This window comes from Rosa rugosa, chromosome 4, assembly GCF_958449725.1.
Source record: "Rosa rugosa chromosome 4, drRosRugo1.1, whole genome shotgun sequence".
Lineage (NCBI taxonomy): Eukaryota > Viridiplantae > Streptophyta > Magnoliopsida > Rosales > Rosaceae > Rosa > Rosa rugosa.
In genome coordinates, this window is record NC_084823.1 from 50,184,181 (window position 1) to 50,206,686 (window position 22,506).

The following is a 22,506-nucleotide window of genomic DNA, read 5'->3' on the forward strand; positions in this document are numbered from 1 at the left end:
ACCCTAAAAATAAAAGTCCACTCACACATTGTTAGGTCAATCCTGACGTCGCTCGGTATTTTCCTCGTATAGAGAGTCCTCTCGTCCTGTAGGAATAACACTGATAATTATTTATTTATACAGGACGAAAATTGCTTAACTATACTTAGAAATCGAAATTCACAACACTTCCTTCCATAACCCAACTCTTCAATTCAATTCAAATTCAAACCGTAAATTCTCCAACAATAATCCTTCATCGACCCATAAATTATAACGTGAGTTCGATATCGATTCGGCGTTCGAATTAGCGGAAACGATATTCGGAAATTCCCAATAAATTCACAACTTCTCCAAAATTTACCAAACTTCACATAAATATTCTACACTAATTATAGGATTTATTGGGCTAAAAACCGAAATTATACTCAATTGTACGCGCGACCCACAGTGGCGGCGCGTGGGACCCACAGTGGCGGCGCGTGGGGCCCACGCGCCGGCGGCCACCACCTCCGATGGCCACCAAAAATCAACAGTAGCTGCAAAACCACAGACCCAACAACATTCTCAACTACAACTTCTCTCAATTTTACCTTTAAACGTCCGGATTAAGCCCGTGAAGAAAACCCAAAAATGGGTTTCGGATCCCCTCTTCGATTCGACCTCTACACCGGAAATTGCAGCAAGAGGGGTTGGGGAAAACGTTCACCAGCTCGAGGAGTCCCTGCTGTCCACTTTTGGCGGTCGGAGGTGGTCGGAAACGATGGAATCGCCGGAAGGATCGAAATCGGATCCGGAAGGAACTTCACGTCGATTTGAGCTTTTCCGGCCAAATCGTTGAAAATCAAGGGCACCAGCGTGAAGGTGGGAAGGAGGCGAGTTTGTGGTGGCTTGGAACACGCCGGGGGACGGCCGGACGGCGTCGAAGTGCAGCGAGGAAGCTGCTGCCCGAAGAGGAAGGGGGAGAGCGCGGGGAAGAGAGAGAGCTGGGGTGAGTTTCCGGAAATGGAAACCTACCTCGGTAATTTTCCATATATATATATATAATTTTTACCATGAACAGTAACTTTCACATTTTCGCGTATAACTTTCGCATGCGAACTCCGATTTTTACGAACCACATATGCACGCGCTCGGTTTAACATCCTCTACAACTTTCGTGAAGAAAATTTTCTCAGATTTTGACCCGAACAAAAAGTCATATTCTAACCCCCCCTAAACTGTAAAATGATAACTGCGAACGATAAAACGTACCGTAATTCACATACACATAGAAAAAGAGGTTAAATCGGATATGGGGTGTAACAAAAAGAATATCCGGCCGCCGTAGGAAGACGGTTACAAGCTGCAAAGACAGGTAGACCTTCAGCATGATCTGTATATAATTGAGAGCAACATTTAACATAGATTTCAATAAAGTCTCTAGTCTTTTCTTTTCTTTTCTTGCTAGCAAAATGATGGAACTAGCTTTATTTGCACACAACACAATTGGCCAAACCAAATACTACTAGAATAAAAAAAAAATGACATTATTGTAATTTAACTTGACATTATTGTAATTTAATTTTTAATTTAAATTAACCAAATCAATCTTCTTTCTCGGTCAAATTTTCTGCATGGATCTTAAATTTGGTACTAATAATACTACTCTAAGGTTGTGTTTGTTTCACAGGACTATTATGCCCCGCCTTAATTTCTATAACAGTCCAGGACTCCTCTAACCTGGCTTAAGCTATATTAATACCTGACCCATGTTTGGTACTGCTTAGGACTAAAGAGCAGAATAGTCAAAATAGTCATATCCCATGTTTGTTGGTGTTTAGGACTAATTTAATTTTGCATATCACAATATTTTTTTTTAAAGCAAAATATTATCTATTAATAAGAGATAATATTTATAATGTAGTTTTACACTTTTTTTTGAATCATATAGGAAATAATTTCATTAATAAACTGCGGACATACAGGACATCCTAAAGGGTCAAAATGGCCTCTGCAAGATAGAGAGCCACATCCTAAAAGATCAGCTAATACATACTTTGTGAGCAAAGTAAATTTTGCTTGATTAGAAAGGAGTGCCACCCTTGGTGATAAGGACAAGCTCCCTTCCATAATGAAAGTTTCCTAACGTAATAACAACATGAGCCTAAAAATAAGCTTCATTTCTCTAGGAGTTTTGCACCAAAACAGAGCCTCAAAGTTGATTTCTGGCAGCTTGGTCATGGGACAGTCATCTCCCTCATCTGTAAACACACAAATATGCACAATTTTAACATGTACCTTTGATGACTATAAGACAACAAGAAACACTTCACTTAAAAATTTTCTACGTTTTCTCAGTAACCAAACAATGAACAACAAACCGGCAAAATTTCGGTTTAATCCCCGTAACTTGTCTATCATGTAGAAATTTTGAAAGTGCTATACTGCTTACAATGATTAGTCTTATAACATCACTATAATTAATAGCAGTATGCCAGTATACAAGTTAAGAGACAAACCTGATATGATCAGTAATGCCTTCATTATTCCAGAAGTGTGCCAAAGCAGCAAGCCACAATGCACATTTCAAAGCCTCCACATACATCCGAAAACAGAACCAATTTCATTAACTCCACATATCAAAAACATAAATTACAAAATGAAACAAAAGATAAGACTGAATTTATATTATCAAAAAGTGGCTAGGAGCATTTTGTACTTGTTAGGAATCCAAAGGGCAGAGAAATGCCTGAAAGAACAATTCAGGGAAGCAGCTTGTTGTGGACTGAATCAATTACATAAACAACCAGCATTAGAGGACTTCTAAAAAAATGGGATCCTCAATTACAAGAAACAGATGGATCTGGTGCTTAGCTATTAATAAAGATAGCTCCAAGTAATGGTCAGTTTCTGGCTAATGAGTTTGACCTCAACTTAACAGTATGCGAAGGTTTTATTTCACACATCCATAAAGATAATAGCAAGAAACGAAATATATACCTGGTCCTGGATTTTGAAAATCTGTTCTTGTATCCTTGCCGATGTACATAGAACTTCTCCAATACCGAGTAGTTTCCTTCCTAAACAACAATTGATCAAATTGAAATTGATCCAGTCATGAAATTGATCAAATTCTCAACAAATCAAGCTACTCAGACACCAAATCCTCAATCAATCTGTAAAATAATCACTACCCATAAACAAATTACAGTAGATAATCAGTCCATAATCTTTAATAAAACAAATTACAGTAGACAGAGAAAGAAGAAGGTAGAGAGGGTTGAAGGGGGGAGAGAGAGAGAGACCCAGTCATGAAATTGATCAAATTCTCAACAAATCAAGCTACTCAGACACCAAATCCTCAATCAATCCGTAAAATAATCACTACCCATAAACAAATTACAGATAATCATTCCATAATCTTTAATAAAACAAATTATAGTAGACGGAGAAAGAAGAAGGTAGAGAGGGTTGAAGGGGAGAGTGAACAATAATCAACACAAGACAGAGAGCATGAGAAATGAGAGAATTGAACCTGAAAAAGAGCAGCCGGAGAAGACTGAAGCGAAGGAAACGAGTGAGTGAGAACGATGAGGCTGAAGCGAAGAACGAGACTTTAGCGTTGCATAAAACCTGCTTCCACAGTCCGGTGAAATTTGGGGAGACTATGTAAGAAGGTGCGGAGGTAGACTCGGGGACTGCATAGTCTCATTTAAGTGAGTCCTTGTTTCAGCCAAACATGGGATAACTCTTACTCTAATAAATAAGACAGTCCAATCCCATCCAATCCCATGAAACAAACACCCCCTAAAATTACCACTGGCTCTTGCTCCACATTCCACAAAAATGGTTTTAGGGATGTCAATCTAGGGGTCATCGTTTGGCCCTTCGACCCTAAGCCTGCCCGGCCCGGCACTTGCATTAAAGCGGACCAGCCCAATTCTTTCTCAAATAGGGTAGGATATGGGCCATGCAAATGAAGCTCAGCTCATCTCTCTGAGCCCGCCCAATTAAGCCCTAATAATTTTCTACTTTTTCTATTTTTTAAATATGTTTCTCTTTTTTCTATAACATACAACTTATCTTTATATATATATATATATATATATATATATATATATATATATAATTGATTTCACAAGCTTTATTTTCTTTAATTTCCTTTTGTTAAACAACAATTAATTTGGGAGATTTGGAGAGATAGTTAATTGAATATGACCACCTTCACTAATATTTGTAAATGTTATTAAGTAATTTCAATATATGTGTAAAATGAGTTTTGACTTACCTATAATTACATTGAGCCATATTTTGAGAAATAAAAATAAGAACTAATTTCATTTTACCTCCCTGATCTTTACATCCTAAATCATTTGTGCCTTTGCAGTTTTGATTTCTGTCACGCCCCAGACCCGGTGTCGGTGGATTTTAAGCACCTGACCCCGAATCTGAGGTGTGAGTGTTACAAGGCAGAATGTAAATAAAATCTTCCTTCTAGGCTCGTCCAACCCACTTCGGCTCATCAAAACCTAAGTACTTCTCTGCAAAAAGTATTAGAGATGGGTGGGTGAGCAAAACCACGCGCTCAGTGAGTAGATCATGTAATATTCCAGGAAAGCCATGTCATTTTACACACGCTAGAAAGTAGTATATCTTATACATATCAATTCATAGCATCGCATCATCCCTTCTTATTGATTATCCTTCAATTTAGTGACCACCACGGGCACCCTAATGGCCTTCTCTAGCCCTATACCACCGTGTGACACATCCTTACTTCGGCATAATCAATCAAGAAGTTCTCATGTTCCATGACTAGTCAAACAATGGATCCAGCACATAATATATATAAACTCTGCATATTTCGCAAATAGACATGCTTCACTTGAAAATAGAGAGATATTTCGTAAATAGATAAAATCATGCTTTTCCACCATTTTTGTAGAAAATAAGAATATTTGAAACATATTACACAAACCCACTCACCTCGACAATACAAATCGCCTCCTAGAATACCGATCGTAAACCGAGCCTCCTAAAAACGAGCCTTCTAGAAATCACCATTGGATCTAACTCAAACCTCTATGGATAGAAAGAGGACATCAAGATAAATCTGTAGCCCTTTGCGGATCCTGAATCGGAGTTACGGATCAAAAGTTATGATCCGCTGAAGATCTAGAGAGAGAAAGTTAGAGAGAGAAGCTCTCCGAAAAAAAAATGGGTACGGAAGAAGAAATGGCTGAATCCTATAGATAGGGAGAAAGGACCAATAAAAAACAACTATGTGTCAACACTTAAACCATTCACCATCCTTCTTATGCCACTTGTCAAACATATAGCAAACTTTGTCTAAACAAGTGACATGTGTCCCATGACTGTTGTAATTGTAAGTGGCACGTATGGCCGCTACTCCTTGGTCACCAAGTCATGCTTTCGGCCAATAATGAGTCGCCACCTAATTTGTTTTGCATCCAAACTTCAAAAATTCCTTAAAAATAGCTCGGGAATCCGAAAAATTAACCGAAAAATGCTGCGAACTCGTGGTGACCTCTACTTTCCATTTCCAAGCTCAAAAATAAAATTCAACCAACTTCAAAATTCGGGATCTCACAATTTCATCATATGTACCACTGTGGCTCTCCAATTTAATCAATGATGTCCAACAATTCATTTTTTTGTCAAATATTTTGTAAATTGAAAATGTGCCTCTAATGGGTTCCCCTTGTATGATGATGATTAACTAATGTGGCATGCAAAATTATATCATATGTAACTACAATTTCAAAATACATCACACAATAGTTGGCAAAAAAGTCAAGAGTTAAACAAAATTGATTGAAATTGGTAAGTACAGGGGCATGAGTGATGAAATTCAAAGTGCAGGGCACAAATTATCTAGGGTGTAAAGATATTGTTAAATAAAATAAAACCCATTTCGGCCCTATTTGTAAGGCCAGCCGAACCCGGCCCTTTCAACCCTACTGATCTGGTCTTAACGGGCAAGTAAGAGTTAGCATATTTAAGCCCCGGCCCGGCCCCTAGAATATAGGATAGGGCTTGCCCCAACACTCGTGATGACCCTTAGATGTCACTAATACGGGTCAAAAAACAAAGGGCCTTATATTTACAAACATTTCAAATAGGATATTATATCGTGAAGGAACCATAAACTGTAACGCCTCTTAGCTTTTGCCATTCCCACCATGAATGTTCCAACATTCCTCTATTGGACTATGTCATGGTCTACCGGTTTAATACTTGAAATTCCCACCATGGATATTTCACTTAAATACTTAAACCATATTAAATTTTCTTCTTAAAAAAAAAACATATTAGCTAGATTCAGATGTCTTTTATGCAGGAAGCTAGTAATACATATTAGATTCCTAAACCCTAAACCCTATATATATATATATATATATATATATATATATATATATATATATATATATATATATATATATACAGCGGTTCTCCACTGCGGACGTCCGCAGTTTTTCGATCCGTACGGATTTCCAGTTTTGATCCACTTTTCGATCACATTTTCACATCTTAACCGTTCAGTTTTTAGGTCCTAATGTATAGATCACCTCTGCAAAATTTCAGCAAATTTGGTGATCATTAAGGCATTCAAAACTGCAAATTACAACAATATATACGAACGGTTCCGGTTCGACAGATTTGGTTCGTTCTTGTAAATTGCAGTTTTGAATGCCTTAACGATCACCAAATTGGCTGAAATTTTGCAGAGGTGATCTATACATTAGGACCTAAAAACTGAACGGTTAAGATGTGAATGTGTGATCGAAAAGTGGGGAAAAACACAAAATCCGTACTTTTTGCTTTAGGGTAAGAATAGCAAAACCATTCCACTTAAAGGAGATGCTCTCTCGTTGGACCAATGGCTGTTGTGGGTACGGTGTTGATAACTTTAGACATTTCCAAGCTACCGAACAGTGTAGCAGAAGAGATTCGGATAGTTTTGAATCTTGTGAGCTGTGGTGATGTATGAATTAGGGTATAACTACTGCACCAAAATTTCATCAAGAAAACACTAATAAGACTGGGTATTAGAAAAGAATAGCAAAGCCATTCCACATAAAGGAGATGCTCTCTAGGTGACTGAGACATGCTCAAAAACTACCATTGAGGTAGAACAATCACTCACCATGGTGATTGAGACTTGCAGGGTTAATTGTATCATTAATATCAAAGGAAATTAGGCAAAAACCATAAAATGTAGGGAAAATTTCGCAAACAGTACACCAAGTAAGGGCCACTAATAATTCTTATACATAAAGTTCCAAACTAAACATTTCGGTACACGAAATCTGAAACTCGATCCACTATCAGTACACGACGTCAATTTTTGACACTAAAATGTCCATTATGCCCTCAGTTCTCTTTTTTTTTTAATAAATTTTTTTTTATGTTATTTTATTTTCCTTCGTTTTTTCTGTTATTTTTTTTCCTTCGTTTTTTTTGTTATTTTTTTTCCTTCGTTTTTATCTCTTTCTTCTTCCTTCTTCCGGGCTCACTCCCTCGCTTCCAACGCCGCCCTTGCCCTCCAATTGGTGAGATTTATGGTCCTACAGCTTATATTTGTAACTCAGCCAATATTTAGTCATGTGAAAAGAAAGAAAGAGATAAAAACGAAGGAAGAAAAAAAAATAACAGAAAAAACGATGGAAAAAAAAAATAACGGAAAAAAAATTTATTAAAAAAAAAAAAGAACTGAGGGCATAATGGACATTTTGGTGTCAAAAATTGACGTCGTGTACTGATAGTGGGTCGAGTTTCAGATTTCGTGTACCGAAATGTTTGGTTTGGAACTTTATGTATAAGAATTATTAGTGGCCTTTACTTAGTGTACTGTTTGCGAAATTTTCCCTAAAATGTAACACCTCTTAGCTTTTGCCATTCCGCCATAGTGTTAGAACATACCTCTATTGGACTATGCCATGATCTACCGGTTTAATTTAATTTGCAAGGTGTATGGAAAAATTGAGGTTAGCTGAAAAGTATGTTCAACCTTTTGATCTATTAGCTAATCGTGATTATTTTTGTTTTTATCAGCTGTTGAACATGCATGCATGCAATGTTTTTTTTTTTTTTTTTTTTTTTTGATAGAGAGAACTTATATTGCAAAGCCAAAAGGCACTGGAACAACACAAGAAAAAGAAAACCAGAAACAACCAACAGAAGCAAAAAGAAAACAGCAGACACAACTGGTTTTAGATTACATCGATAGTCAATAGTCTCTTGCTAATTGGTATATATGAAGTCAACTTGTATTTGTAGGGTCGTAGGGATATATAAAAAGAATCGACACCTATAACTTAATTTATATGGAGCTAGCTCCCATTATTTGTTGATTTACCAGGTGAGTGAGGCTGCACCACCACATGTATCATATATGTCTCTCTATCACATTCACATCCCTGCCATATATATTCGATCTTTCTTGGCACATTGTTTTTGTTTTTAACTCTTCTCTAGTTAACTAGTTTCAATATCTTATAGTTCAAGCTAGGCCATTCCCATTGAAATCTTACTGGTGCTTCAACTGCTTTAATTATGTTGATCAAACTACAATGCTTTTAAATATATAATCTTCAAGTTGGAAACTTGTAATCAACTCACAATAACTTTAGCTAGGATTTCTTATGGTTGATCAGTTTTCAATGATATAATTGCATATACAGAGATCAGAGATCAGAGATCAGAGATCAGAGATCAGAGTACGGAGATCAGAGACCAGAGTACAGAGATCAGAGACTAGAGACTTGATAATTATATCATCGTCTTACTAGGACTCTCATTTGTCCCGCTCTATATTTATAATTTAAATTTTCTCTTACGGACCACTTATTGCTGTTGTGGTACGGTGTTGATAACTTTAGACATTTCCCAGCTATAGTGGTGCAACCTCATACGAGTATATATGGTGTTGATTATGGTGTGCCCCATTTTTGTTCACTCTTGGGAGGGGATTCTGTTAGAAATATTCATTTTTGTTCAAATGTACAATTAGTTAAGCATGGACCATCATTATCAAAATTTTGCAGTTAAAAGGAAAAATGTAAAGAAATTTGACTGAAAGAAATTGTGCAAATTATATAAGATAGAAATAATGATTTGATAATTTCATTACTACTTGGGATTTGGGAGCTTGGGACCCTGGATATATCTGTAGCGTTGGAAAACATTGATAGCAATATCCCTTTGGCTCAGTTTAGAAAATGCAAAATTATAAAAAACTGGGCACTTGAAATTTCATCAAAAAAGCACTAATATGACTGGGCATTAGAAATGAATAGCAAAACCATTCCACTTAAAGGAGATGCTCTCTCGTTGATTGAGACATGCTCAAAAGCTACCACTGAGGTAGGACAATCACTCATCATATCACTCATCTGCTCATCATGGTGATTGAGACGGGTTAATTATATCATTAATATCAAAGGAAATTGGGCATAAACCATAAAGTGTAACACCTCTTAGCTTTTGCCATTCCCGCCATAGTGTTGGAACAAAATTGACCTACAATAAGCAAAATAGAAGACGGGCAAACCAATCTGCTAGTAAAAAGGGACACTGCAGCCATTCGAGCCATAAAAAAGCCTAATAAATGAAAGAAATCTGTAACTTCCATAGTGAAATATAGAAAGATAGAAGTTTTAATATATATCTCTGTATATTCATTCATTGTGTTAGAATATGAGACTTTGCAATGGTTTTTATAGTCGAATTCTAAAGCCCTAGTATGAATTGAGATGCTATACAAATGTGTGGTGCTTGATCTGTTAGTACATATCATGATTGAGTTTGTGTGTGATTTACAACAGCACAGAGGACATTTGTCTTGGTGTAGAGGCTCTTTTTTGTCTTGGCTTGGTGTGTTATGCTTTCTACTCAGAATTCTGCTTTGTAGCCCAGACTGTGTCTTGATAATATTGTCAGCACACTTGACGGCAGGTGTTGCTTGTTGGCTTCTGATAGGATTGTTGTTGTGTTCTACTCCTATATTAGGATTGGAATTACACAACTTTCGTCCTACAGTTTTACATATTAGAGACATTTTTATTATTTCGTCTCTGGCCACCGTCACTATAGCTTATTTTTGGTGTAGTGACACCAACGACGACACAAAGAACAATAAATAAATTTAGACATTGAAGTATATGGTCAGAGTTGATAAAACAAAAACATGTAAAGCCTTGAGCACATGTGGTCTTTCCTTGGTTTACATGGTATGCTTGAAGTAACCTCTGTTCTGACCCCTCTGACCACTGAGGCATCATGTAATCTCTGTTACTAACACACTGACCACTGAGGAATCTCAAGCAACCTCCTAAAATTGAAATATGCATAGCCTTAGCAGAACTAGCAGAACTTGCAGTGGAAAATTGATGAAAATCTGACCACTGAGGCATCCTGTAACCTCTGTTAATTCTGACCACTGAAGCGTCCTCACAATCTCTTGTCATGAGCAAAGGGTGTTTTTTTTTTTTTTTGTGAAATAATTTAATTGAAAGGCCAGAAAAGGCACAAGCAGCCAAGCCTGAAAGCAAGCCTAGCAGGACAAACACAGCTTTCGTAGTCTGTAGTCACAAGCCCAAAAGAGAGGATTTTTACTAATTTTTATATTTTTCATATATTCTTTCTTTTAACTTAATGGGCAAGTAAGAGTTAGCATATTTAAGCCTCGGCCCAGCCTGACCCCTAGAATATAGGATAGGGCCTGCCCCAGCACCCATGATGATCCTTAGATGTCACTAATACAGGTCAAAAAACAAAGGGTCTTATATTTACAAACATTTCAAATAGGATATGAAGGAAAACCTCGCACTGTTAATTGTATCATTAGTTTCAAAAAAACCATAAACTGTAACACCTCTTAGCTTTTACCATTCCCACCATGAATGTTCCAACATTCCTTTAGTGGACTATGTCATGGTCGACCAGTTCAATACTTGAAATTCCCACCATGGATATTTGACTTAAATACTTAAACCATATTAAATTTTCTTCTAAAAAAAAACATATTAGATTCAGATGTCTTTTATGCAAGAAGCTAGTAATATCATAACTGCATAAATATATATATATATATATTCATTTTTTGGTCAAAATTTTTTGCTCGATGGATGGGTCTTGCTCCCTCTAACTCACCAATTGCATGTGGATCCCACTCTTTAAGATAGACAAAACTTCATTCGTTGTCAGATTGATACCGTATGAAACAAGGTCATTAGGGGCTACACCTGCAGAGATCAGAGTATAGTGACCAGAGACCAGAAACCAGAGACCTCAGAATTACATCGTCGTCTTACTAGACTCTTATTTGTCCTGCTCTATATTCATAATTTAAATTTTCTCTCATGGTCCACTTATGGCTGTTGTGGGTACGGTGTTGATAACTTTAGACATTTCCCAGCTACCGAACGCAGTGTAGCAGAAGAGATTCGGATAGTTTTGAATCTTGTGGGCTGTGGTGATGTATGAATTAGGGCATAACTACTGCACCAAAATTTCATTAAGAAAACGCTAATAAGACTGGGTAATATTAGAAAAGAATAGCAAAGTCATTCCACATAAAGGAGATGCTCTCTGGGTGACTGAGACATGCTCAAAAACTACCATTGAGGTAGAACAATCACTCACCATGGTGATTGAGACTTGCAGGGTTAATTGTATTATTAATATCAAAGGAAATCGGGCAAAAACCATAAACTGTAACACCTCTTTGCTTTTGCCATTCCGCCATAGTGTTCGAACACACCTCTATTGGACTATGTCATGATCTACCGGTTTAATTTAATTTGCAAGGTGTATGGAAAAATTGAGGATGGCTGAAATTAAAAGTATGTTCAGCTAATCGTGATTATTTTTGTTTTTATCAGTGTTGAACATGCATGCATGCAGTGTTTGAAAAACACTACTGGTTTTAGATTACATCGTTTTAGATATATACAAGCAACTGGGAAAAGGGCCACATGCAATAGTCTCTTGCTAATTGCTATATATGAAATCAACTTGTAGTTGTAGGGTCGTAGGGATATATAAAAGAATTGACTCCTGCAACTTAATTTATATGGAGCTAGCTCCCATTATTTCTTGATTTGCCAGGTGAGTGAGGCTGCACCACCACATGTATCATATATGGATCGAATATATATGGCAGGGATGTGAATGTGATAGACTGAAAACAGTATTGATCCAAAGAGCAGCTACAAACAATTTTCCAGTATGAATGGCGACTCACCTGCTGATCTGGGCAGTCCAACACAAGACCAGGGGTGGCCCTGAGGGTGTGCAGGTAGTGCCGCCGCACAAGGCCTCCGAAAATTGGAGGCCTCCGACTTTGAGTTTCGAGTATATATAGGTATAAATGAATATAATTAATTTAGTTCCCCATGTATGTAGATAATCTTGTGTAGTCCAGTTGGTAGGCTAGCCAAGGCGTGCGCGGGTTTTTATATCCTTGTCACGGGTTCGAAACTTTGAATCTCAGACTTCCATTTTTAATCTTCTTTTCTATTCCTTTTTTTTTTTTAACCTTCCGTGTCCCTGATTTTTTTTTCTTTTCTCTTTTTCTTTTTTAATCTTCCTTTTTTCTTTTTTTCTTCCTTTTTCTTTCTCTCCGTGTCCCTGATTTTCTTTTTCTTCTCTCTTTTTCTTGTAAAAAAATCTCACATTCCTTTAGGGTTTAGGATTTTCTTTTTCCTTTTGTTAGTAGATTTTTTTTTTGGTGTCAGCAAATCAGATTTTTTTTTCCTTTTGTTACTAGGTTTTTATTAACCTTATAAAAGAGACATTATTTGAAACTTTCTTAGTTATTTTGATTAGTTGTTTGAAAATAATTTTTATATTATTGAATGATCTTGTCATAACATTTTTTTTATTGTATCCTTTTTTTTTAAAAAATCATTATGCAATGAACATAAGGTCTCTGTCAAATTTTCGCACTAGGTCTCTGAATTCTCAGGACCGGCCCTGCACAAGACAAAATACAGGCACCAAAAGAAACAAAGCCTACTGCAAAATAAACCTGCTCTGAAATCAGACAAACTCACAACCATTCTAAACTCTGAACTCTGAACTCTGAACTCTGGAGAGATACCTCAAGCCTCTGTGCACCATGAGCAAAAGACAAGGACAAGGTATGAGAAATTGTACAAGACAAACGTTGCACAATTGATAGCCACACAAGTGTCTCAAGCACATAATTCATACAAACTGCATGTATAGTAATAGCTACTGGGCTTTTCATTTATCTAGCTAACTACATTAATAGCAAGACATCTGTAAATCAAAAACAAGAAATCAAATCAATGAAGAACAGTTTCTCTCATATTTCTTTACAGTTATGATCATTCTATCATGAACTAGTGCATAAGTTCTGCACCAAATTTTCATCAAGAGAGCACTAATAAGACTGTTTTAGAAAAGAAAAGCAAAGCCATTCCACATATAGGACATACACACATCACGGGATAGTTTTGAGTTTTGTGGGTTATGGGTGATGTATGAACTAATGCATAACTTCTGCACCAAAATTTCATCAAGAAGCACTAATAAGACTGGGCACATTAGAAATGAATAGCAAAACCATTCCACATAAAGGAGATGCTCTCTGGGTGAGTGAGACATGCTCAAAAGCTACCACTGAGGTAGGATTGTTGTTGTGTTCTACTCCTATATTAGGATTGGAATTACACAACTTTCGTCCTACAGTTTTACATATTAGAGACATTTTTATTATTTCGTCTCTGGCCACCGTCACTATAGCTTATTTTTGGTGTAGTGACACCAACGACGACACAAAGAACAATAAATAAATTTAGACATTGAAATATATGGTCAGAGTTGATAAAACAAAAACATGTAAAGCCTTGAGCACATGTGGTCTTTCCTTGGTTTACATGGCATGCTTGAAGTAATCTCTGTTCTGACCACTCTGACTACTGAGGCATCATGTAATCTCTGATACTAACACACTGACCACTGAGGTATCTCAAGGGACCTTCTAAAATTGAAATCTGCATAGCCTTAGCAGAACCAGCAGAACCTACAGTGGAAAATTGATGAAAATCTGATCACTGAGGCATCCTGTAACCTCTGTTAGTTCTGACCACTGAAGCATCCTTACAATCTCTTGTCATGAGCAAATGGTGTTTTTTTTTTTTTTTTTTTTTTTTGTGAAATAATTGAATTGAAAGGCCAGAAAAGTCGCAAGCAGCCAAGCCTGAAAGCAGGCCTAGCTGGACAAACACAGCTTTTCATAGTCACAAGCCCAAAAGAGAGGATTTTTACTAATTTTTATATTTTTCATATATTCTTTCGTTTAACTAGTTTAGTACTTGAGGGCGTTTTATCAGATCCTCTTTGGGTCCTAAAAAAGATTCAAAAGTGTCATATTTAATCTTTGTGGAGCATGCCAAAATAGGGAAAAGGCGGATTTTGATGAAATTGGTAATATTCAATTTTTCCAGAATCTTTGCTGCATAGAAAATGAGGATCTTTAACCCACAAGTGCACGACATATTGAGAAACACGTACATAAATAAAACAAAACACATGGAAACGATGTCGTAGTTATGAAAATTGTAATTGTCAAAGTGTTACAGAAGACATAATAAATTATAGTTGCCTATTTTAACTCTTTAAGCTAATCATACCGTGGCGAAATGCTCAAGACAAAACTAAACCAAATATGAATCATATTAGGATACATGACATTCCGACATTTAAACTGAACAATAAATGTCAATTCAATTTCCGTAAGATTTACATAGTACTACAATTTCACCTAAACACATATTGATCAATTATACACCATATTACATAATAGCACCATTTGAGATGGGAGAATCCATGAACAAGGAATCGAGAAGTAGTCTTGGGTGTGTATTGCAAAATTAAAATCTTAGGAATAAAAACTGATTTGATTCATACCGATAGGAAGCAAATACAACTGAAACAAACTGAAGCAAATTGAAACAGGGCCTGGGCTAACACTGGAACAGAAAACAAACAACTAGCCCAGCACAAACCGAAATACAAAGGGAAACAACTAGCCCGAGCCCGACACAAACTAAAATTCAAAGGGAAACAACGAGCAACTGTGTCACATAGGAACCCAGGTTTATATCTCCAGCGCATTATTATATTGGGTATTCTGCCTTTTTGGAAATGCCGGCTGCCGAGCAATTTTGGTGAGAGCAGAGAAGCCCCAGCAGAGGAACCCGGCTGGGGCTTCTCTGCTGCTCTAACCAAAACTTGCTCGGCAGCCGGCATTTCCAAAAAGGTCAAATAAAGCAGAATACCCAATATAATAATGCGCTGGAAATATAAACTAGCAGGATAAACCCAAACACTAGAGAACCATGGGTTGGGGGTGTGTGGAGGAGGCTGAAGGGAAGGAGCAGGAGCCTTCGACAGTAGCCGAAGTGGTGTGGTGTGGGAGAAAATGAAGTAGCAAGCATTGGTGTGGGAGAAAATGGGGTACCAAGCATTCTAGCAGAAGGCATTATGAATGGGAGAAAATAGTGTTAATTTTTGAAGGACCAATAATCCCTATTTAAAGGGAGTGGAAGAGGACCACCAAGAGAATTGTCTCGTAAATAAATTTTTTACTCTTTTACCTCATGTACATTTCTCTTGTTATTTTTCTATGTTGTTAAGCTGCTTTATTCAATCACATGGAACTTTTACTTGTTTTGAGCAGTACGAAAATTGAAAGAAGCTTGGCCAATGGTGGGTTCTAACTGGTATGCCCCCATAAATTTAAAAATGATTAATCTAACTCTTGTCTAGATTAGATTGCAAATTTGCAATCGGAGATTTATTTCAAGGTATTTTTAATTTGATGCACATATATATGAAGTCAATGTATGGTCTAGGGAATTTATTCAGCTCTTGTCCAACATTGAAGTTTCACCATCTAGGGTACAATTTCCATGTCCTTTATCAAGTGTTATTTTATTCAACTACTGCATTTAGCTAGCTATGGCCTTATATATTCTTATAATGCATTTGTTCTCCTTCAATCTATAGACCATAAAGTTTTCATGTAAATTATATTTGCTGGGTGAATGGTTAGTGGTTTAGTCCACATGTACACTACTTGCTTCTGAATCAAATTACAATTCAGCTTCTGTTAACTGCATCCACCTTTTATTTTTCAGAATATCATGTTTTTGTTTCCAAGTATTTCTTTTACAATGGAAGTAATTTTTTGTTTATTCTTTTAAATGTTCAAATCATGGGAATGGAAAATTTGAAATGTGAAAACAGAACTGGCAACCTCCTTCCGCTGGTATCTATCTAAACCAAAAGGAAACATATGTTGAAAAATTTGGTTGTTGTTCTTTGTGATAAAATGAAGCAATGTATTGCAAGGATGAACAGAGAGAAAAGAAATTTGAAATTTGTATTGATCATTGCTTGCTTTCTTCATTCCACCAGTGGGTTATTTGTACAAGAGGTAGTGGTCCAGATTATACAGGGAATCCTAGAGAGAAAGACAAAACTTGAGCTATTGGTTAATTTGTACAATTAAAGCTGGTATAGTGAGCAGAGATTTCGGGGTTTAGTCAGTCATGCCATTGTTGTGAGTTGTGGCCATGTTAAGGCTGAAATGCCTTGTCTCTGCCGATCTGGGAGTATGGTGTGCGTAATAGCATATTATCCAAATATACCAACAATATTGTAAAAGTCAATTAAAAAGTTTCTTACATTTTATTCCAAATTGCAGAAGCATATTAAGCGGCAAACCAAGAACTACTTAGGCTAGTGAACTATTTTATCAGGCAAATCTATTGGCCATGATTTTTTCTCATCCGCAAATACTTAATAAGAAACAACGAAATTTATCTTGATGCAAACTACCAACACGAAGACTCATGAGAAAAAAAAAAACATTTGATTTTTTCTTTCCTAGACATAGGGATACAGTAGTAACTTATGCGCCGTCGAGTTACGGGACGAGGTCGATTCCTATAGAGGCAACCAATTCATCATAATATTCTTTTGATGTTGCTACTAAGACAATGTTGCTAAAATCTCTTCCTTTTTACTCTTCTTTTTCTTGTCTCTCTTGTGGTCTTGCCCAATTTGGTCATCCTCAAAAACAGGAAACCTGTCTTCATGACACTTCTGCCACATACAATGTGATGCTTCAATCCAACTCGGATAGACCAAGAACTTTTTCTCTTCCAGTGCCCAACGAGATTCCGGTGTTCCAGCATGAGCTGCAACCACATGTGTGACCGATGCGTCCATTTGTTCAACACAAGTAGCTCCCAACTGCTCTGCCATCTTCCACAACTGTAGCTTATCGGCCTGAAGAGGATCGAAAGCAATTTTACACCCTCCCAAGACGGACCCCCGAAGAGTTTCTAACACCTTTCTCACATCTCTGTCGATAAGTCTGTCACATATTACTTCGTCATCAAAGAACCTATTGTGTATCTGCTTAAGACGTTGAAGAATAAGTGCAAGATAATACCCTTCATTAGTTTCCATCTCGCAACAAGATCTGAGCTCGCTCTCCTCTTCTTCACAGAAAAAATACTCTTGCATGGGCATTACATTATTTTGATTTTGCTCCCTCCATGCCTCTAGTTTATGATCAAGGATCAAAACAGCAGACTCTTGAGCAAGCAAAACATCGAGGCACTTGTTTTTCGGGTGGGTGCTGCAAAAATCGTCTCGCGAAAACACCCTAGAACCGAAGTACTCATTTCTTGGATCCAGTAGCTGAATCATTTCCCGCACAAGAGATAGAGGGGAATTTGAGTACACATTCATCTCAAACATGTCACTGGCTTCCTTGAGAAAGGTTTGAACAAAGGGCCTAAACTTGAGAAGCATAGATTTCATTTTGGGAGGAACTGTCACTATGAGAATATCTTGCTGCAGAGGATCATCGGTGAATTCGGTATCTAAATATGCTTCTTCTTCCAGGGTCAGATCATCGATACCGGCGACTCTCAACAAGGTGTGATTGAGATTGAGTACCAACTGGAGTTTTCTGCGGTGGAGTATTTCGTGAGTGGCGACCTTGCGTAAAAGCTCAATTTCACCATCGTTATATTTAAAACTGAATGTCACAGCAAAGTTGGCACAATCATCACACAAACAAGAAGCACAAGTATCTTTGATCTGTATCTGATGTATGCTTGTTGTTCCCAGATGATGATCATTAATCTCTTCTTCTACCTTAGGCCTTTTTGTGGTCCTCTCCTCACAGATGGAGAATTCATCACCAGAGTTATTATGGAATATTGGAGGACAATCGGTCCCCAGACTCATGATGATTGATCAACAACTTAACTTTTAGAGTGTGTTTACCAACCACAAAACGGGTTACTTGCAGATCGAGTGGTTGTTGATAGAAGATCTACGTACTCTTAATTATATGCCTTTTATATTAATCGAGTTTTGAGGTTCCAAAGAGTGAAAGGAATAGTTTCCTTTTTGTGGTAGGAATTATTAATGATGATTCTGTTTCCTTTTTATTGTTGGAATGAAATTTAATGTTATTAAGAACTAGAAAAAAAGAAAAAGGAAATTGTATATACAGAGGATCATACCAGATTTGCAAATCCTTTCTTGTAAATTTTTGTCCATTCCAATCTTGTAGTGTAAAAGGAAGCAAGTAACCATTCTCAAAAAAAAAAAAAAAAGGAGGAGGAAGCAAAGTAACCGAGGATAGTTAAATTACTTAAATCCCAACAAGAACTACAACACTGCATAATCCTGTGCTATTTCTCTGGCCTTCCAAGCGCAACTTCCTCATTTCCCCGCTGATTATCTATTCCAGCGTTCCAATATGAGCTGCAAGCCTGCAACTAAATTCGCCCTCCTCGGTGATAACAGGGCCCTTGTCTGCATGACTCTTTTTCCACAAATGGATTGATTTTTCAATCCAGCTCGGGTGTACCCAAGGAGCCGGTGACGTTCCAACATGATCAGCTACTGCATCCACCACCGATGATTCTGGATCCTCTAGTTTTTCAACATAAGAAGCTTCCGGTGACTGCTCTTCCATCTTCTCTGTCTTCTTCTTCTTCCGGTGATCACTTTTTTTCCACATACAGTTTGATAATGCCTTCTTCCTCAACAGAAGCTTATCGGTCTTAGAAATCATTTTGACACTTTTTAACTTCTTCCTCTTATAGGTCTTGGAAATCCATTCGACACTTTTTAACACCATCCTCACATCTCTGTCGAAAACCTTATCACACATCACTTGATCATTAAAGAACATGCTGTGTATTCGCCTAAGACGTTGAAGAACATTTGCAAGATAAATCCCCCCTTCATCATTTTTCAACTCACAAAGAGACTTGCGCCTGCTCTTCTGGCCACAACTTTGTTTAAAGAAAGGATACTTTTGCACTGGTACTGCTATGTTCTTTTGATTTTGCTCCATCCATGCCTCGAGGTTATCCCCAAGGATCAAAACAGCAGACTCCTGGCCAAGCACAAGATCAAGATGCTTCTTTCCCATGTGGTTGCTCCAAAAATAATCCTCGCGCGAAATCACTCTTTGACCAAAGTACTCATTCTTAGGATCCAGTAGCTCAACCATCTTCCTCACAAGAGATTGAGGAGCATCTTCGTAAACATACATTTCGAACTTGTCACTTGCTTTCTTGAGAAAGGTTCTAACAAAGGGTCTCAACTTGATAATCATAGGGCTCATACTGTCATCAGGAGCTTGCACTTTGAAAACATCTTGCAGTGTTTGGGTATTGTTTAAATATTCTTCTTCTTCTGGAGTCAGATCACTGAGTTTTGTGAGAGCCAGCAGGGTGTGATTTAGATCAAGTACTAGGTGGAGTTTTCTAAGGCGTAGCATATAGTTAGTGTTGACCTTACGTAAACGGTCAATGAATTCATCACTTAGGGTATTGAAGACCCCCTTGGGTATGAAACCAATACTCATAGCAAAGTTGTCACAGTAATCACACAAAGAATTCATGAAGCAGCAACCTCACTGATGAAGAATTCATGACCAGAATTGTCATGTATTGGAGGACAGTGGAGAACTCATCAACCACTTCTAGCCAACTACAAAAGAGAAAGGGGTTTGGATTCGTTGATAGAGAGATCATCCTACTCTTAACTTATGCCTTTATATAGATCGACCGTAAGATTCCAAAGGGTGAATTGAATAGTTTCCTATTTGTTTTTGGAAATCAAAGAATAGGACATGAATATTATCCCCTGTCCTAATAGGAAACTGACTTGTGTACTCAACTGTGTCAAGTCAAAGAACAGTTCAATGTTGCAAATCAGATGTCTACATAATTTTCCGCTTTTTAATCCTATGATATAGAGAACATGTCTTCAGGTTGCTTTTGCCACATAAAACTTGCAGCCTGAATCCACTGTGGATGGACCAGAAACTTGCTGTCTTTCACTGCCCATTGAGAATTTTCTGTTTCCGCATCTGTTTCGATCACATGTGTGACTGATGGATCCATTACTTGTGTGGAACAAACTGCTCCCAACTTTTCTGCCATGTTCCACAAATCAGCTTGGGCTTCTGATGCCAAAACACAGCCGAAGGCGATTTTACACCCTTTCAAGACTTGACTCCTAACACTTTTTAACACTTGCCTCACATCTCTATCAATTAGATTGTCCCGCGCAGCCACTTTATCATCGAAGAACATGCTGTGGATAAGCTTAAGAAGCTGAAGAATAGCTGCTAGATAAGCTCCTTGAGTCTGCTCATCACTTTCATCAGTCTTCAACTCCGAATGAGACATACAATACTTGAAGCCAAAAGAGTCATAACTGTTCCTAAAGAACAGATACCTCCGCATTAGTACCACATTGTCCTGATTCTGCTTTATCCACACTTGCTGTGTATCATCAAGCACCAAAACAGCACTCTCTTTAGCACACACAACATCCAAATTCTTTTCGAATTTCCTGGTGCTATCATCTCTCGATACAACTCTATCACCAAAGTACTCATTTCGAGGATCCAGCAGCTTAACCATCTGCTGCGCATAGGGTCGATCCCCCATTGTGTACACAGACATCTCAAACATCTCACTGGCCTCCTTCAAAAACGTCCCAACAAACGGCCTCAACTTGGTCACCAAATCCACAGGCGAATTTCGCACCACAAAAACATCTTCCAGAGAGTGATCTCCCTCTAACAAGTACCGTTCCTGCGGCGTCAAGTACCCCACCGCAGTAGTATTGAGCAATGTGTGATCCAGATCAAGCACCAAATGAAGTTTCTTGTGTCCTAGCAGCAACTCCCTAGTCTTTGAATTTCGTTTTCCTGGGTCAATTTCACGAACACTGTTAACCCTCAACTCCTCCAACTCGGATTTCTCATTCTCATTCTGATCCAACCTTTGCCCACAAATCAAGCACATATCTTTGTAAGAACCAGCCAGATGTTCACACAAAGAACCATTCTTCTCTACTTCCAAGACTTCCGAGCTCGAAATTGAAGACGACCCATTACTATTCACCTCCACCTTACGCCGTTTTGTGCTCTGCAAACTTGCCACGTCATCGTCGGAATCGGAATCGAGTACTTCGTCGAGAAAGCCGGCGAAGTCATCGACGGGATCGCTGCTGGCGGATGAGTCGGTAATCGGAGAATCGACGGCGAGACTCATCGTGAAGAGGAATATAGAGGAGATTTGAGGATTAAGTAACTTTCTCTTTGAATCTTGTGGAATTTGAAATCGGCGATTTTGGGGGTTTAGGGTTTGCGGAGCCAGAGAAACGTTGTAATTTTTGTTTTTTATGAGAATTCTTCGGTGTAAAATAAAATAAAAATGTTTTTAAAAATTCGTGAATAGTGTCTCCGTGAATAGTAAGCGCAATTCCGAAATTACCCTTTGGAAACAGCCTGGTGATGGAGAGTTAAATTACCATCATTAATTTTGGATTTTTTTTTTAAAAAAATTTTCTTTAGTTTACTAGAAAAATAGGCCAAGTTGAATTAAGAATAACATATTGTTGGAAAGATAACTCGCAATTGAGTCATTCTTTTAATCTAAAGAAATAAAGAGAATATATTGAGACACAATATATCAATATAAGATGCGATACTTATTTCAAATAACTCGAAAGTTCAAGTTAATAATGTTGAAAACCTGAAACGATTGCTCTTAGAAAATGAATGTTCAAAGTAATAAATTACATTATGTCGAAGCACAATCCAAAGCCAACTTCTAGCATTACTTTCGCCTAATCCAAAGTCTCTCTCTCTCTCAGAGAAACCCTAAGGCCGCCTCGGGCTTGCACTTTGTTCTCTCCGGCGGCGCCCGGACGTCGGAGATGGCCTAAGGCCTCACCGCTGTCATAGGGTTTGCTGCCGGACGGGAAATCTACTGTCCATAGGGCTGTTGAAGGGCTTTGCTCGGGTTTTTGTCAGGGAGCTCGGCTGGGATGGTGATGAAGGGTGGATCGTGCGTACGGTCGGGTTTATCGATCCCCGCGGCTGGGTTTTGTTGGATCGGTGGTGCCATTCGTTGGCGGCGTGCAATTGCGACG

The 22,506-nt window shown here is 37.8% G+C and overlaps 3 protein-coding genes and 1 long non-coding RNA gene across 9 annotated transcripts; all 4 read right to left on the reverse strand.

Annotated features, from left to right (window-relative positions):
• Window positions 1-1,797: 1,797 nt before the first annotated feature.
• On the reverse strand, window positions 1,798-5,174 carry LOC133745969 (uncharacterized). Of its 6 annotated transcripts, none has more exons than XR_009863886.1 (5): window positions 4,948-5,174; window positions 3,497-4,502; window positions 2,962-3,041; window positions 2,481-2,746; window positions 1,798-2,222 (listed from the first exon to the last, which is right to left on the reverse strand). It is a non-coding gene; the product is annotated as an uncharacterized LOC133745969 (long non-coding RNA). The 6 variants fall into 6 exon arrangements; XR_009863882.1 differs by having other exon boundaries at window positions 2,481-2,554; window positions 2,681-2,746; window positions 2,962-4,502; XR_009863885.1 differs by having other exon boundaries at window positions 2,481-3,659; window positions 4,308-4,502.
• An 11,836-nt stretch (window positions 5,175-17,010) lies between these two features.
• Window positions 17,011-18,282, reverse strand: LOC133744969 (RNA polymerase II C-terminal domain phosphatase-like 4). Its single transcript, XM_062172983.1, has one exon. It carries the CDS (start codon window positions 18,280-18,282, stop codon window positions 17,011-17,013), a length of 1,272 nt encoding a protein of 423 aa, XP_062028967.1.
• A 502-nt stretch (window positions 18,283-18,784) lies between these two features.
• LOC133744970 (RNA polymerase II C-terminal domain phosphatase-like 4) lies at window positions 18,785-19,921 on the reverse strand. The gene has a single exon (XM_062172985.1). It carries the CDS (start codon window positions 19,919-19,921, stop codon window positions 18,785-18,787), a length of 1,137 nt encoding a protein of 378 aa, XP_062028969.1.
• Window positions 19,922-19,985: 64 nt separating this feature from the next.
• Window positions 19,986-21,747, reverse strand: LOC133745921 (RNA polymerase II C-terminal domain phosphatase-like 4). The gene has a single exon (XM_062174082.1). The coding sequence runs from the start codon at window positions 21,621-21,623 to the stop codon at window positions 20,304-20,306; it is 1,320 nt and encodes a 439-aa protein (XP_062030066.1). The 5' UTR covers window positions 21,624-21,747; the 3' UTR covers window positions 19,986-20,303.
• Window positions 21,748-22,506: the final 759 nt, after the last annotated feature.